This window comes from Sphaerodactylus townsendi, linkage group LG07 (genome assembly GCF_021028975.2).
Source record: "Sphaerodactylus townsendi isolate TG3544 linkage group LG07, MPM_Stown_v2.3, whole genome shotgun sequence".
Classification (NCBI taxonomy): Eukaryota; Metazoa; Chordata; class Lepidosauria; order Squamata; family Sphaerodactylidae; genus Sphaerodactylus; species Sphaerodactylus townsendi.
Window position 1 is genome coordinate 104,660,604 of NC_059431.1, and position 13,151 is coordinate 104,673,754.

The following is a 13,151-nucleotide window of genomic DNA, read 5'->3' on the forward strand; positions in this document are numbered from 1 at the left end:
ATAAGGGCTTATCTTAAACCACCTAGGGCAGATGGGTGAAATTTGAGACAGAGATTTAATGCTCACAGTTCATACTTTTTGCCACTATACTCCACCACCTGTCTGTTGCACACATTTAGTATTCTTGATATTCTGTTTCTACTTCTTTTTTCTTAAATACAACAGCCCAGCCCATCCCACCCCCCAGCTGTTAAGAACATAAGAGCCTGCTGGATCAAAACTTAGTAATAAAATAAATAACATAATTGCAGTAGCATAGGCAACTACCAAACTGGAGCTATATCTCTGTTCTGCTTTGAGAAATAAATAAAATTAAGTGGCATCGTCAGTAATAACTGGTCTTGTTTGGGGCAATACTGGGCCTGCTTTCAGCTTGGACACTCTGCTATCCACCCATACAAACAAGGAAACTGGCATTTTGCAGCACAAGCATAAGAAACAATATGAAATCCAATATTTCATAAGGCAGGGTATACAGGGCAGGGTTACATACTAATACTGAATAATTCATCATGAAAAATTTCCCAAATCCACAGTGACCAAATTACATATCAATTTATTATTGTTTTGAGTGGTGAAGTTTAATATACAAGAACTAAAAAGCATTGCATTTTTAAAACTCAGCTTCTGACTTAGTCGGGTGAGGCTGAACTTGGCAGTGCCCCATAAATAGTAAAAACCTTCTTAGGCAGGCACTTCTACGATTTCGAAGTAGTCATTGGGCAGAATCACATAACCCCCTTTGCCCGACAGAACATCCTTTTCCTTCTGGAACTGAACGAGTTCTCGCAGTTTCTCAATCTGTTTCTCCTGACGTCGGCATCGCTGCTGCGCAGTCTTAAGTTTCTTCCTCAGTTTGTCCACCTGCTCCTCCAGCTGCTGAATTCTTTTTCTCTGGTGTACGGTATCCTCTACCGTATAGTTGTGATCACAAAAAACAGCAATATTATTGGGAGTGTGAAGCGGAGGCATTAACAATCCAATGCTTGGATCTACTAGTCTTGGATCTGTTTGCAGGGGCGGTGGAGGTGAAGGAGAAGGGGGAGATGGTTCTTCAGCTGGTTCCTGAGTGCCTTCAGCCTAAAAAAAACAGCAAGTCAAGAGAAAACTTTCACTCGTAGAAAACTACACTGGGAAGTGGCTCAATGCCCTAAGATAAGTTTTTGAAAGTAGCAGTCAAATGGATTAAGCTTCTGGCACATTTCACATTTGAAAACCCACTGATGGATATTTAGATCAACTAAGGAAAAAGAGATTCCACCTAAACATTAGGAAGAACTTCCTGACCTTCTTTGGAGGTTTTTAAACAAAGGCTAGATCAGCATACGTCGGTAGTGCTTTGATTGTGTGTTTCTGCACTGCAGGGGTTTGGACTTGATGGCCCTTGTGGTCTCTTCCAACTCTATGATTCTATGAAAAAGCTGAGGAAGTGGTACAAAGCTAGACAAAGAGTAATGTACCTGTCAATTTGGTAGAGCTGGAAAATTCTCCAGTTTTAATGAACATAAGGATACAACATCTCTCTTTTCCCTTCCAGTTAGAATATCAAGCAGCAAAAATGTAAGAATTTGCTTTCCCTCCCATCTGGTGCTGGGAAATGCTCTTTCCTTCCTACCATTTTGCTGAAAATAGTACAGCTGCTTATACATAAACATGCACGGATGTGAATAACAGACCCTTTCACATTTACAAAACTTGCTCACCTTCACATTTGGTTCAGTGTGGCAGAATATTGTTGGCACAGCATTGTCTTTCAGCAGTTTGTTGTTGCATTCTCTTTTGAAGCAATCTGGAGTAAAGTGCTCTGAACAAATGCTGCTATATTTTGTTGGCTTGAAATTTTTTCTTCTGACAGCAGTTTCCCATTTCTTGCAGAGATCAGGTCTTGTAAGAGGAAATCTACAAATGAAATATAACTTCAGCACCTCTTTTATGTTATCATCCTTATTAATTTCTAGAAAAATGCACATGGCAGGGCAGTGATAGTGTACAAAGGGTTAGTTTATTGCCAAAAGAAAGCACTGCTGTACACATACACACAAAGGCAGCATTCTCCACAGGTCCTTCAACACACCTGCCCCACCCAGATGTAGAGTACACAGTGGAAAAGACCAGTTCTTTTTGGATGGCCAATTACCATATATACCGGCGTATAAGACGACTGGGCGTATAAGACGACCCCCCCACTTTTCCAGTTAAAATATAGAGTTTGGGATATACTCGCCATATAAGAGTACCCAGCGTATAAGACGACCCCACACTTTACAGATGATTTCCCAGGGTTCAAAAGTAGTCTTATACGCCAGTATATACAGTAAGATTAATATACCAGAATCATGATTTCAAACTTTTATTATGCAATATTCACTTCATATCAGAGATGTGTGTCACCATATGCTCCACTATTTAACAAATGTTCTGGATATTATCCAAATGACTCAAATATGAATGAGCAATACTAGGGCTACAATTACAAGCGTACTTATTTAGATAGTGAAGATACTGAGATCCACAATGATCTGGGTACGGATCTGGCAGGTACACCATCCTATCTTTCACAGTCTAGCATCCACCAGCCTTCCATGTTGAAAGCTCAGAACTTACTATACTTTAATTCTCCTTATTTTAAGTCCAATTCTTCTTTCAGAGTTTCCAAGAAAACATTTACCGTATAAACTCGCGTATAAGTCGATCTGCATATAAGTCAAGGGACCTAATTTTACCACAAAAAACTAATTGACTCGCGTATAAGCCAAGGGTGGGAAATGCAGCAGCTACTGGTAAATTTCAAAAATAAAAATAGATACCAATAAAATTGCATTCATTGAGGCATCAGTAGGTTAACTGTTTTTGAATATTTATTTCAAAGAAAAACAGTAAACTAGCTCTGTAAGTGGAAAAGAGGGTCAACAAAAATGATATGGTCTCAACAATAACTTTAAAAGTACAAAAACCTTAGCTCAATCAGCAACCAAGTTAAAACACAAGAGTTAAAATCCTTCAAAACTGGATTTTTGGTCAGGGGAGGAATGTTTATGTTAGCAGTACCAACATTTCAGAGTATCTTTAGGAGACCCTCCTAATGATACCACCCAGGTTTGGTGAAGCCCCATCTACTATTAGCTCCCATTGGAAACAATGGGGATCCATAACTTTGGGCCCCCTGAACCAAACATCACCAAACCTGGCTGGTATCAGCAAGAGATTATCCTGATGATACCACCCAGGTTTAGTGAAGTTTGGTTAAAGGGGTCCAAAGTTATGGACCCTCAAAATGTAGCCCCATCTACTATTAGCTCCCATTGGAAACAATGGGGGATGGGGGCACCCCCTTTGGGGGTCCATAACTTTGGACCCCCTGAACCAAACTTGGGTGGGTCAGAAGAGTTTCTTGAAAAATCCCTGAAATGTTGGTGCCGCTAGCCTAAAAACTGCACCCCCCTGGCGGCCAACAAAGTAACAACCCTAAAATATTTTTTTTAATACACCTGACTCACGTATAAGTCAAGGGGGGCTTTTTCAGCACAAAAAATGTGCTGAAAAAGTTGACTTATATGCGAGTATATATGGTAAGTGCTTTTACAGGGAAAGTAAAACACCAGCCCTGTTCATAATCCAACTGTAAACTGATAAAACATCAGAATTTCATCAGGTAAGGCACTTTGAATTGTCACCTTTTTTCCTCATTAAAATCAGCTTGCACTGACCGTTAATTTAAATGACCAAATAGAGGAAGAAATGTTTGCAGATATCATGTATGCCGGAAAGGGTGTGTCAGTCTTAAGCAAGTTGGGATGCCTTTTGATTTCAATAGCTGGAATGCAACAAAGTTAAAAACAGACTTAAAATATGTATGAAGTCAAAAAAGCCGTGATTAAAACATTGTGTTATGTTCTCATTAAGAAACATTGTGTTTCTTATGTTCCTATTGGTCAGGAAAGAGGAATCAATATAAATGCTATAAATGTTTTTAATTCAACAAATGTCTTCAAGAAACTGAAATGCATCTCTAGTACCTGTAGTTGTTAGAAAAGGTTTTATACAACAGCATAGTATTTGTGGTATTTTCCCACCCTTTTTGAGACCCTTGATTCAGGTCCCCCCGCATCTTACCGTGTTTCCCTGAAAATAAGACAGTGTCTTATATTAATTTTTGCTCCCAAAGATGTGCTATGTCTTATTTTCAGGGGATGTCTTATTTTTCTGTGTTCTGTTAGTCGGGCATGCTTCCAAACAAAAACTTTGCTACGTCTTACTTTCGGGGGATGCCTTATATTTCGCACTTCATCAAAACCTCTACTACGTCTTATTTTCAGGGGATGTCTTATATTCGGGGAAACAGGGTAACAGGAATGCCAGCCTCCAGGTAGGACATGGGGATCCCCTGGAATTACAACCCATCCTCAGATGACAAGAGGCCAGTTCCCCTACAGAAAATAGATGCATTGGAAGGTGGACTCTGCAGCATTGTACTCCATTCCCCAGGCTCCATACCCAAAATCTCCAGGAGTTTCCTAACCTGAAGCTGGCAACCATACCCACCCATCCCCTGCCGGTGGCCAGGAGGATGTGGCAACCCTAAAATAGCCGGCTAGTCATGGGCTCCCTCAGTATATGAGCTGCAGGGAAAATGGATGAGTTGTATAGAGACTCAGCAAAGGCGTTCCTCCCGTTGGGCAAAGTGGGCAGTTGCCCAGGCCGCCCTCTTGTGGGGAGGCGCAAAAACTGCAGGTTTGTTTGTGGGATTTTTTGTATTTTCAGTGTTTTCTGTTTTTGGCCTGCTGAGGGGGCAGTTTTTATGCTATCAGCACCATAATTTCAGGGATATTTCGGGAGACTCTTCTGATGCTATCACCCAGGTTTGGTGAGGTTTGGTTCAAGGAGTCCAAAGTTATGGACTCCCAAAGGGGGTGCTCCATCCCCCACTGTTTTCAATGGGAGTTAATAGGAGATGGGGCTACACCTTTGAGGGTCCATCACTTTGGACCCCCTGAACCAAACTTCACCAAACCTGGGTGGTATCATTAGGAGTCTCCTAAAGATACCCTGAAAGTTTGGTGCTGCTAGCTTAACAATTGCACCCCTGACAGCAGCCACACACCCCCAAATTTCCCCAGGTTTTCCTTTTAAATCCCCCCCTTGGCATGGATTTAAAGGGAGAATCTGAGGTCCCCAGTTTAAACATTGAAAATGATGCTGTTTCAGGGTGGGAGAGAATCAACCCCAAAATAGCATCACTTTCAATGTTGTTTAAACTGGGGACCCCAGATTCTCCCTTTAAGGTGGATTTAAAAGGAGAATCTGGGCTCCCTAGTTTAAACACCATTGAAAATGATGCTGTTTGGGGGTGGATTCCAGCATCACTTGTTTAAACTGGGGACCCCAGATTCTCCCTTTAAGGTGGATTTAAAAGGAGAATCTGGGCTCCCTAGTTTAAACACCATTGAAAGTGATGCTGTTTGGGGGTGGATTCCAGCATCACTTGTTTAAACTAGGGAGCCCAGATTCTCCTTTTAAATCCACCTTAAAGGGAGAATCTGGGGTTCCCAGTTTAAATAACATTGAAAGTGATGCTGTTTCCCCCAATTGGGGAGACTGGATACAACACCATAAAACATTTTCATAGCAGTAATAAAACATTTTGAAAGCATTTTGAAAATGTTTTCAAAAAAATTATTTCTGCTGTGTGGCATGGCCTATTGCTGTGTTCAGATTTGTGAGTTGGGGCATGTTCTATAATGTGATGGTGACTTTGAAACGACCTGGTGTAAAAAAATCATTGCTTGGTCACGATGGGGGAGGGCGGCTGCCCATGGTGGGCCCGCCAAACTCCAGTTTGCCTAGATACGCCACTGGACGTAGCTACAAGGGGGCGGGGGGCGTTGCACTGGGCATGCACCTGGGGGCATCAAACTCAGGTTTTGCCCAGGGCTCCAGTTTGCCTAGTTACGCCACTGAGACTCAGCAAAAAATAGCAACAAGGAGCAAAATTATAAACGCAGAACAAAAAAGGGGGGATTTGAATAATAAAGGGAGAACTGAGAAACTATGGTACAAAACTATACTACAAGGTAAAGAGCAGGGGAAGGGTGTATGAGCTGGACTGCTATAATAGAAGCTAGGAGACCCAGACTTAAATCCGGCTCTGTCACAGAAACTCACTGGGTGACCTTTGGCGAGTCACACACTCTTGTCCCAACGAACTTACTTCACAGGGTCATTATGAGGACAAAATGGAGACAAGAATAAGGTGACCAGATGGTCACCTTTGTGATCCGGGACAGGGACGGGGAAACGGCCGCAGAAGCGCACGGGCTTCTGGGGCTTGCCGTTTGCCGCCCTGTGACAGAAGCCTGTGCACTCCTGCGGCCGAGCACACGGGAGGCTGCCGCACTGCCTTGCGCCCGCAAGGCAGTGCAGCAGCCTCCCAAAAATCGGGACAATTTGTAGAACCCGCGGGACACAGGACAAATTGTCCAAAGGCGTGACGGTCCCGCCAAAAGCGGGACGGCTGGTCAGCCTAGACAAGAACAATGTTGTAAACAGGATATTCTGCAAACAGGGTATTAAAATCTAAATCAGGGACCTCTAACCTTTCTGAGCCCAGGGGCATCTTTGGAATTCTGATAACAGGTGATAGGAACTACCACAAAATGGCTGCTACAGGAAGTGGAGCCAACCACAAAATGGGGGTAATAGCTTTTCACACATAGGAATGAGAATAAAACCAATAGTATGGTGGCAGTGGCTGCTGAAACAACATGATTTCAATTTCTAGTGGCCACTCAGAAGCTTTGCTGGGCAAGAGCCCTGCCAGGGTGAGAAAATACAAGTAGGGCGCAACCCAAAAGAAAACAAAGGAAGCCAAAGCATGGAAAGCAACACAAAGTTTATTAATGGGGAACGTGCTTAGTACTCAATGAGTTAACAGCTGCTCTTGTGGCACCTCAGAACAAACAGGTTTGTTGTAAAAAGGCTCATGTTTATGAAACAGTTGAGAAAGCTGATACCACAATAAATCTGTCAGTTTTTTTAGCGCTCCACAAAAATCTGTGTTGTTATTACCACTGATTGACAGGTCTATCTGAGCTGTAAAAATCTGAGCACATTTTTAATTTCCATTAATAAAATAGTGATGCACGCTTCTACTTGATTTTTTAAGGGGATCCAACTGTGACGGGAGTTGTGTGACCCCAGCCAACGACGGTTAAACAGAAGAGCACGTGGATGCACACCCTTCCCGCCACAGGGGATAACCCCTCTTCAAAAAAAGGAACGCGCAAGCGCGACTTAGCCCCGCCTTTTCTTATTTATCAGCGTCGCGCGTAAGACCTGTGTTTTAAAAAGCTTCGATCAACGTACCGAGGTGACGCGCATGCGCTCAGACGCCTCCTTCCCCTCCGGTGTGGGGAGCGCGCAGCCTCCATTTTCCACCCGCTCGAACGAGAGAGAGACCGGGCGCGCGCTTTTCCTCACCCTCCCTCCCGCTTCTGCTCCCACCGTCCTTTACTCACTTGTGGAAGGAGATGGGCTTCTCTTTGTCATATCGATTCCGGCAACGGTAGGCAGAGCAGGATTGCACCATCCTCTCGTCGCCGCCGCAGTTTTTCAGAAGCTCGAAACCCCTGTTATACGGGTGTGCAGTTCTCAATGCCACACTGAAGCCTTCGAGTATCTTTTGCCTCGTTACAAAAAAAAAACAAAATAAAAATGAAGAACGACATAAACTGGAGGTGGCCTCTCCCTACTTCAATATGGCGGTGCCAGCTTCATGCCAACTCTCGCGAGAGCTTAAAATCGGTGTATTTTTTTGCTGATGGGCAACGCCCCAACCCTTGACGTTTGGGTGCGGTTAGTCCCTCCTTGGAATGGCCAATAGGGAAGAGTGGTTCGTGTTTTGATCCCGCCCATTTCCGCTCTCGAGCTGGAAATCGTACGTGCGTACGCTTGCGCAGTAATTGCCTTGGCTTTTCCAAAGGACTGGTACAGAAAGCTGGTTTTCCCTCAGTGTCTACAATAGCTTTAGTTTATATAATTTTAAAAGTGGAAGGAAAAACGGCTGAGTTTTTCCATACTTTGCAGTAGAAATGTATTCTTATGTACTCTTACTAAGCCCCAGTGAATTTAGTGGTGCTTATTCCCAGCTCAAGGATACGGATTCGTGTTATTTAAGTTGAAAGAACGACTCGCTTTTAGCAGGAAGCCGTATTTACTCGAGTTCTGTGTACAGTCGAATCACTGGCATCTTCAGTTATTTATTTATTTAATTTGTTATACCGTCCACCCTCAAGGGCTCTGGGTGGTGTACAGAAGTAAAACCATTAAAAGATACAATACAATAAAATTATTAAAACCAAAATAAATGCAGCATCAAGACAGAATAGAAAAACCTAATATCAGATGGCACTCAGAGAAAAAACCTATCCTCCTGGGAGGGGACCGGGTGCAGTACAGCAACAGACTGTTATGATGGTATATGAGGGGTTAGCAGTAGATGACGGGAAAGGCGTCTGCCTCAGATCCCTGGAGAGCTGCTGGTTTGATTTGAGGGACCACATTGGGAGGGGTAGCCAATACCCTGGTGGACAGGGGCAGGATTCAACATTATCTGGACAGATTAGAGAGCTGGGAAAAAACTAACAAAATGAATTTCAACAGAGATAAATGTAAGATACTACACTTAGGCAGAAAAAATGAAACACACAGATACAGGATGGGTGTCACCTGACTTGACAGCACTACATGCGAAAGGGATCTGGGAGTCTAAGTAGACCACAAACAACTTGAGTCAGCAGTGTGATATGGCATCCAAGAAAGCCAATGCAATTCTAGGATGTAATTCTGGCAGCTTTGTGAGGCATTTTTGGTCAGAGAAGTGGGGGTATCTCAATGGGGCGGGGGGCATTACTTGTTCTCGTCCTTTTGTGGCTGTTTGGGATCATCTCTAAGAAAAAAGAGCAACGTGACTCGCTGTTGGGTTAAAGAGAAGTGTCTCTGTCAATGCCCAGCGGAATTTGATGGTGCAGCTGCCAAGCTTTGTTGCCGAATCTGTTATGGTGCCAACTGCTGCTTGCCCAGAAAACCCTGGGTGAATCAGAGCAAGTGTCTGCAGGAGACCCAGATGGTGAGAGCTTCCCTGGATCATGTAACAACTCCTGGTGTTCAGACAACAGCTACACCACAGAAGAGAAAGGACTTGGCATCAATAAGAGTATAGTGTCTAGATGAGGGAAATAATTGTACCACTCTACTCTGTATTGGTCAGACCTCACCTGGAGTACTGTGTTCAGTTCTGGGCACTGCAATTTAAGAAGGATATTGACAAACTGGAATCCATGCTCTACATGGAGAGGCTTAGGGAACTGGGCATGTTTTCTGGAGATGCAAAGGTTAAGGGGTGACATGATAGCTATGTTTACATATTTGAAGGGATGCTGTGTTGAAGAGGGAGCAAGCTTGTTTTCTTCTGCCTCAGAGACTAGGACATGGAGTAATGGATTCAAGGTGCAGGAAAAGAGATTCCACCTAAACATTAGGAAGAACTTTCTGACTGTCAGGGCTGGTCAACAGTGTCTTGGCGAATGGTGGAGTCTCCTTCTTTGGTGGTTTTTAAACAGAGGCTGGATTAATATATCATGGGAGTGCTTTGATTGTGTGTTCCTGCATGGACTTGATGGCCCCTGGGGTCTCTTCCAACTCTACGATAGTCAGATTCAGTAAAAGGCAGCTTAATTGTTTGTATGCCTTGTCACAGTTACTTTGGGAGCAAACCCCGTTGAATACACCAAGGCTCATTTGGATCGGCCTGTATTTTTATTTCTTTAAGAATTTATACACAGTGCTCCACTGCATACAAGACAGCTTAGAACAAAAATGCAATCATGAAACATTAGAAATAAATCTGTTTTACAGTGGAGTAAGTTGTGGGTCACTTCATGAATTCTGTATAATAAAGTAAAAAAATGCCTTTCAGTACCCAAAACCATCACCTAACCTAATATTAACTCTTCTCAAAATTCTACACCTCCAAGATAGCTAATAGTGTAGCAGTCTGGCTGTTACTGGTATCTGCTCCTCTTCACAGAGACAAGGATCAGGATGGGTGAGCTCCAGTGGTGGTGGTGCTGAAGATACACTTAATATGTTAAGTAATTACATTACTTCTGCACAATAAGAAGCGAATGGGCTTGCCCAGGGGGATCTATTTACATGAATCTTCCCAAGACATGATGAAGTGAAGTGTTTGGGGCTATGCCCATAATGGAGGTAGTCCAAAAATATTTTGGTCCAAAGGCCCCACTGAGACAAAGGCTGATTCCGCATGGGCCAAAAACAGCAGTGTGAAAACGGTGTGAAAATGGTGTAAAAGGGTTTAAAATGGTGTAAAAGGGTTTATACCAGGGGTAGGGAACCTTTAACACTCAAAGAGCCATTTGGACCCTTTTCCACGGGAAAAGAAAACACTTGGAGCCGCAAATAATTTTTGACATTTAAAATAAAGATAACACTGTATATATTGGGCTTTTTTACCTTTTACTCCACTCATTCTGATAAGCGCATGGATGCACCCACCCTGCAGGGCGGGCAGGGATGGGGCCAGCGGCTTGGCCTTGCCGGCTGCCGGGAAAGCGCCTGCTCCGCTCGAACAAGGCAGGCGAGAGGGGAAGCCCGCGACGCTGCCCAGCCGGCCGCAGGCAATTGGTGCGCCCGCCCTGCTGCCTGCAGGGCGGGCAAGGATGAAGCTGGCGGCTTGGCTTGTGGAGCCGCAGTGCAGGGGCAGAAGAGCCGCATGCGGCTCTCGAGCTGCAGGTTCCCTACCCCTGGTTTATACTGTTTTCACACCGTTTTCACACCGCTGTTTTTGGCCCATGCGGAATCAGCCAAAGAAACTATTTGGTGGGCTGGGCAAGGGCAGTATCTTCCCCATTCTACAAGGACCATTATTTTAATATTGATAAAACTCGGTAACTCAGCCTCTCTGCCATCTCAGTCTTTCCTCTCCACCACACTGTCTTACTGTTTTGTCCTATGATCCTCCTTTCTACGCCACAGTTCTGCCACTGCAGGACTAGTAAGAGTATAGCGCAGGGGTCTGCAACCTGCAGCTCTCCAGATGTTCATGGACTACAATTCCCATCAGCCCCTGCCAGCATGGCCAGTTGGGATTTGTAGTCCATGATAGGATTTGTAGTCTATGAACATCTGGAGAGCCGCAGTTTGCAGACCCCTGGTATACAGTGTTCCCTTTTTAGATGAGTATCTGGGGCATTAATCACACTGGTTGTACACCACTTTGGGCATCCCCTTATTGACTTCTGTGCACACCATCAACCTGACCTGGGCTCCTGACAGCTGTGGTAATATTTTTTTAAAATCTCATTGTGTGTCAGATGAAAATGGTCTATGGAGTTCCTGTCCGTGTGGCAGAGGCAAATGTTGCAACTTATTCATATTTTTCCCATGAGTAGCAGAGCTCCTGTTAGTCCAGGTGTTTATAGCAACACATGTATTTACTTCAGATGAAGGCGAATATGGTCTAAAAGTATCTGGGCACATGAAGCTTCCTAATACTGACCTTCTAAACCCAAAGCACGAGCGGAGATACAAATTCAGAGTGAAAAACATACTAACAGTACAATCCAAGCAGAGAACGCCCTTCTCAGCCTACTGACTGCAATGGACTAAACAAGGGTAGAAATTAGGGCTGCACAGTCACTCGACTTTTAGGAATACTGAAAGAGTTATTAGGACCATAATAAGTAATCTCAAATAATTGCAACAAAATAATCTGTGGCCACATTCTTGTCTATTACAGTACGGCTGATGCTCTCCTGCTCAGAATTAATATGGCAATCTCATACTTTTACTAGTGGCACAATTTTATTTTATCAGTCACTCTATAATTGTTATTGATATGTGAACGGTGATTTTATTGTATGGCTGGGGTTGCCAGATCTCCCCAGATCACTGGCAGGGTGTGGGTGGGTACAACTGCCGCTCCATGTTGGAAACTGTTGGGAGATTTGGGGATAGAACCTGTGGAGGATGGGGACCTCACTGGGGCACACTGGTGTCCATCCTGTAACGTGTCCATTTTCTCCAAGGGAACTGATCTCTGTAGTCTGAAAACAAGCTGTAATACTGAGAGTCAAGGAGACTTGGCATCCCTGTAACAGCTCAAGTCCTCCAAAGCTTTTTTTTTAATAAAGGGAAATAGAACATATGCAATGAAAGCAATCTCTTAAGGCACACCCAACTGCATAAAACCAGACTATTAGTTGTATGGAACTCAGAGAAGAAGGAGGAGGAGGAGGAGGAGTTTGGATTTATGTCCCCCCTTTCTCTCCTGCAGGAGACTCAAAGGGGCTGACAATCTCCTTACCCTTCCCCCCCTCACAACAAACACCCTGTGAGGTAGGTGGGGCTGAGAGAGCTCCGAGAAGCTGTGACTAGCCCAAGGTCACCCAGCTGGTGTGTGTGGGAGTGCACAGGCTAATCTGAATTCCCCAGATAAGCCTCCACATTTTACAATTTATTTACTTCATTAATACCCTGATTTCTCCCCACTGGGGACTCAATGAAACTTACATTGCTCTCTTTTCTATTTTATCCTCCTATCTGCCCTCTGAGGTAGCAAACATTGACTATGTGACTGGTCTAAGGTCAGCAAGCTTCTATGGAAGACTGGGGTTCAAATGTGAGTCTCCCAGACTAGTCCTACTTAATCCACAGGGAAAAAAAATATTGAATACTGTATTGTAAATGTGCTGCATCTATCATTATAACTTGCAAATGTTTGCCATATTGAGGGTCATGGCAGGGCCATAAAGAGCTACTACAGCTTCATCAAAAGGAAATATCACTTCTGCAAATTGCAGGATTTTGAACTGCAATCCTATTCACACTTGTTTGGATTAGCCTAATTGAACCTAGTGGGATTTATTTGCATATGACCATGCTAAAGTTCCTTGGAAATGATGGGTGACATCTTGGCAAGGCTGATCAAACAGCTGATGGGTCATAAAATGCCAGGGGAAGGGAGATAACCTCATGCAGGAAAAGGGCTAGTCCCTCGGCCAACATAAACATGGGGAATCCTCAGGAAAGGGGCCAGTCCCTCCATCCCACCCTGGGCCAAGATGATCATAAGC

General features: G+C 44.0%; 1 protein-coding gene across 1 annotated transcript; it reads right to left on the reverse strand.

Moving 5' to 3' along the window:
* Positions 1-324: 324 nt before the first annotated feature.
* THAP1 (THAP domain containing 1) lies at positions 325-7,868 on the reverse strand. Its single transcript, XM_048503783.1, has 3 exons — positions 7,515-7,868; positions 1,704-1,899; positions 325-1,080 (listed from the first exon to the last, which is right to left on the reverse strand). The coding sequence occupies exons 1-3, from the start codon at positions 7,583-7,585 to the stop codon at positions 685-687; spliced, it is 663 nt and encodes a 220-aa protein (XP_048359740.1). The 5' UTR covers positions 7,586-7,868; the 3' UTR covers positions 325-684.
* Between the last annotated feature and the right edge of the window lie 5,283 nt (positions 7,869-13,151).

Coding starts and splice junctions, on each gene's coding strand:
- THAP1 (XM_048503783.1), bottom strand. CDS start 7,585: ATGGTGCAATCCTGCTCTGCCTACCGTTGCCGGAATCGATATGACAAA. Junction 1,900..7,514: donor AAGCCCATCTCCTTCCACAA/GTGAGTAAAGGA, acceptor TTTCATTTGTAG/ATTTCCTCTTACAAGACCTG. Junction 1,081..1,703: donor ACACTGAACCAAATGTGAAG/GTGAGCAAGTTT, acceptor TGTTTTTTTTAG/GCTGAAGGCACTCAGGAACC.